This window comes from Hylobates moloch, unplaced genomic scaffold (assembly GCF_009828535.3).
Source record: "Hylobates moloch isolate HMO894 unplaced genomic scaffold, HMol_V3 SCAFFOLD_5933, whole genome shotgun sequence".
Taxonomy (NCBI): Eukaryota; Metazoa; Chordata; class Mammalia; order Primates; family Hylobatidae; genus Hylobates; species Hylobates moloch.
Window position 1 is genome coordinate 777 of NW_026658208.1, and position 3486 is coordinate 4262.

General features: G+C 42.1%; 1 gene segment (V, D, J or C); it reads left to right on the forward strand.

The window, feature by feature from the left end:
* The first annotated feature begins 690 nt into the window (after positions 1-690).
* LOC116465523 (T cell receptor gamma variable 3-like) lies at positions 691-1467 on the forward strand. The segment is given in 2 exon segments: positions 691-791; positions 908-1467. Coding segments are annotated over 2 exon segments (603 nt in total).
* The last annotated feature ends 2019 nt before the right edge of the window (positions 1468-3486 follow it).

The window sequence follows — 3486 nt, forward strand, 5'->3', positions numbered from 1 at the left end:
ACTACTTTAAAAGCAAACAAGTAAACAAACAAACTCACATTCCTATATAATGAACAAAAATCCTCTAATAAAGCGATCACACCCAAAGGATTACAGTCGCACACCCCCCCCCCCAACACACACACACATTTACCTTACAGCAGAATCCAAGACACACCAACACACATAATCCTCAGGCCTTTTAATAAAGCACGTTCAACCCTTCTCAGAGTGGCCTTGAGTGGTTGCCTCCATGTGTCTGCAGATGCGAAAAGGAAGTTGGTTCAGGTCGCTAATCAGAGCCTTCCTGTCAGGACAAGATCCTGGCATCAGCATTGGTTGCTGCAACTCTGAAGGGCAGGGTGGGAGCCTGTTGTGGGACTGCCACCTCCAAGGTATGAGCCTGTTAACTCCCCTACATCTGCTGTCCCTCTGCTGGAGGCGTGAGCTCCCCATGCCCCTGGCTCTCTTCTGCCGAGGGCCTGCTCTCAGCTGCCACAAGAGGGCGATGGAGAACGGGCCTGAGCAGAGGGGCAGGAGCTCCTCTGCAGGTCCTCCCAGGCACCACCCCTTCTGGGAGGAAGGCTTGGGAGTCCCCTAAGACACATCCTCAGTCACTTCTCTCTGCCTGTGTCTCAGGAAGACGAGCTCCTCTTACTGTCTTCTGTGCTAGGGATCACTTCCTTGTTGGGTGGGGCCTGAGTTTTGAGAGGATCTTCTGCTCCTCTTCATCTGGTCCCTTTCCTTCCAAGGCCCCAGAGAGGAAGGCATGCAGTGGGCCCTAGCGGTGCTTCTAGCTTTCCTGTCTCCTGGTGAGTGTGCTGCCTACAGAGAGGCTCACAGATTGGGTTTTGTTTTGTTTTCTTCTTTTGAAAGGGGTGCCATACAAAGGAATACCTCATTATATTTTGTGTTGTTCCCATTGCAGCCAGTCAGAAATCTTCCAACTTGGAAGGGAGAACGAAGTCAGTCACCAGGCCAACTGGGTCATCTGCTGAAATCACCTGTGATCTTACTGTAACAAATACCTTCTACATTCACTGGTACCTACACCAGGAGGGGAAGGCCCCACAGCGTCTTCTGTACTATGACGTCTCCGACTCAAGGGATGTGTTAGAATCAGGACTCAGTCAAGTAAAGTATTATACTCATACATCCAGGAGGTGGAGCTGGATATTGATACTGCGAAATCTAATTGAAAATGATTCTGGGGTCTATTACTGTGCCACCTGGGGCAGCCACAGTGATTCAGACCCGCCCTACACCACACAGAAAATCTGCCTTGTGGCTGCTTCTGGTACACAAGATAGAGCTGCCGCCTCTCATTTCCTGCCACCAAATTTACTGTATTCTGAACAAGAGAAAGACAGCTTAACTCCTGATCTCCCTCCTAACATCATACTGTCCTGGCAGCAGCTGCACCCTGTTTCCTACCTCTCCCACAGAACTTTCCTGAAGACAAAGCTGCCATCTCCAGGCCTCAGCTAAGCATCCTGGCTGACAGCAAGGTTCTCTCAGCTCTCCTAGGACATGGGAGAGGTCCACTCACTCTGCTTCCTGTGACAGACAGGTACAACTAGGGTCCAGCTGTGAAGTGAGATATTTTGGACGGCAAATGGGAAGGGTATGTATACTGAATCATGTATCCAGTCATGGTCCAGAGATGACAGCTGAGAGTCGTGCTTATTCCTTATGTCTATAACAATATAAGCAATACTATAATGACCATAAAACACCAGGCCTAGGTATGCAGTTGAACATTCTCTCCCTCTGCCCTCCCTTTTATTCTCTCTCTCTTTTTTCTTACTTCTTTGCTTGTTTTTATTTTTCTCTCCCTCCCTAACTCCCTCCCTCCCTCCGTCCATCGTCCATCCTTTCCTCCCTTCCTCCCTTGTTTCCTTCCATCCATTCTCCTTCCTTTTTTTCCTTCCTTCCTTCCTTCCTTGCTTTTCTCTCCTTTCTTTCCTTTTTGGGTACATAATCAGAATACTTTTTCCACAAAATCATTTGATATAATTTTTCTCTATTTGTTCATGACAACATTTATACAGCTACTTTAATTGTTGAGTTTTCATTTTTACATTTTGGAAATCTGTTGTATTACTTTGTTTTGTTTCGTATCTGTTTTGTATATATAAAGCATTCACATGAAACGGAAGTCAAAATTATAAAAGATGATGCATTTCAAGATTTTAGCTTCCATTGTAGATTTCTTGTTCCTCTTTTCTTCCTGACCCTATAGGTAACAATATTTTTGTCAGTTCACTTGAGCTTTTTCACTCTGTCATAGCAGAGTATGTATTGTTTCTATTTCAATGCCATATTTATGTTTTCATTCTGATATTCGGTTTTTATACATTTTAATCAATCTTATATTTTCCCGTGTCTGGATTGTGTGTCTTACTTCTAAAGGTGCACATACTTCATGAGTATGCATAAAGAAGTCCATATTATGTGTTTGAATGTTTTTATGCATTGATTATTTAATGATGGCATCATTGATCTATCAGGAATTTTTATACAATAATTACTGTATTAATAATAATAATACTGGCCAGGCCTGGTGGCTCATGCCTGTAATCCCAGCATTTGGGTAGTCAAGTCGTTACGATCACTTAGGCCAGGAGATTGCGACCAGCTTAGCCAACATGGTGAAACCCTGTCTCTACTAAAAATACAAAAAATTAGCCGGCTGTAGTGGCGTATGCATGTAATCCCAGCTACTTTGGATGCTGAGGCAGGAGAATCTCTAGAGCCTGGAAGGTGGAGTTTTCAGTGAGCTAATATCACACTACTGCAGTACAGTTTGAGCAACACAGCGAGACTCTGTCTCAAAAAAATTAATAATGATAATGATAATATTGATGGTACATATGGGTACTGACATTCTGGTAGTTAATGTACTAAGCACATTACATGCATATTTTATTTAATCTACACAGAAACTCTATTAGGGGTTTAAAGTACCGCTGAATGTAACATAAGAAATTGGGGGGTTAATTAACATTCCCTAAGTCATACGTTTTAATTTGATAATGATTGCAATCCAAGCTCTGTGGTTCCGAAAACGAGATTTGTTAATTTGGTTTGCATTCCCCCATCTTTAGGAGTACTAGCAATATTTGACAACGTTATAGGTCATTTATAGTTCTTCTTTTGAGAATTGCCTTGTCATACTCTTTGCCTATTCTCCTTTTGGAGGATGAATTTTTTCTTATTGGTTCATAAGAATTAATATACACTATTTTAGAGATGCTGACCCTTTATCCAATGTGTTGAAGATATTTCTCCTCATGTGTTATTATTTACATTTGGCACCTATGGTGAATTGAACTTTGAAAAAAAAACAATAAAATCTATAAATTTTTCTAGGGTGTCTAGTTTGATGTCAGGCTTAGAAAGGCCAATCTCACCTAGAATTTGTATGCAATTCATCATCGTTTAAGTCTATTGATTTTCATTTTATTACAACTAAATCACTATTTGTATCTGGTAAGGTAGAAATGC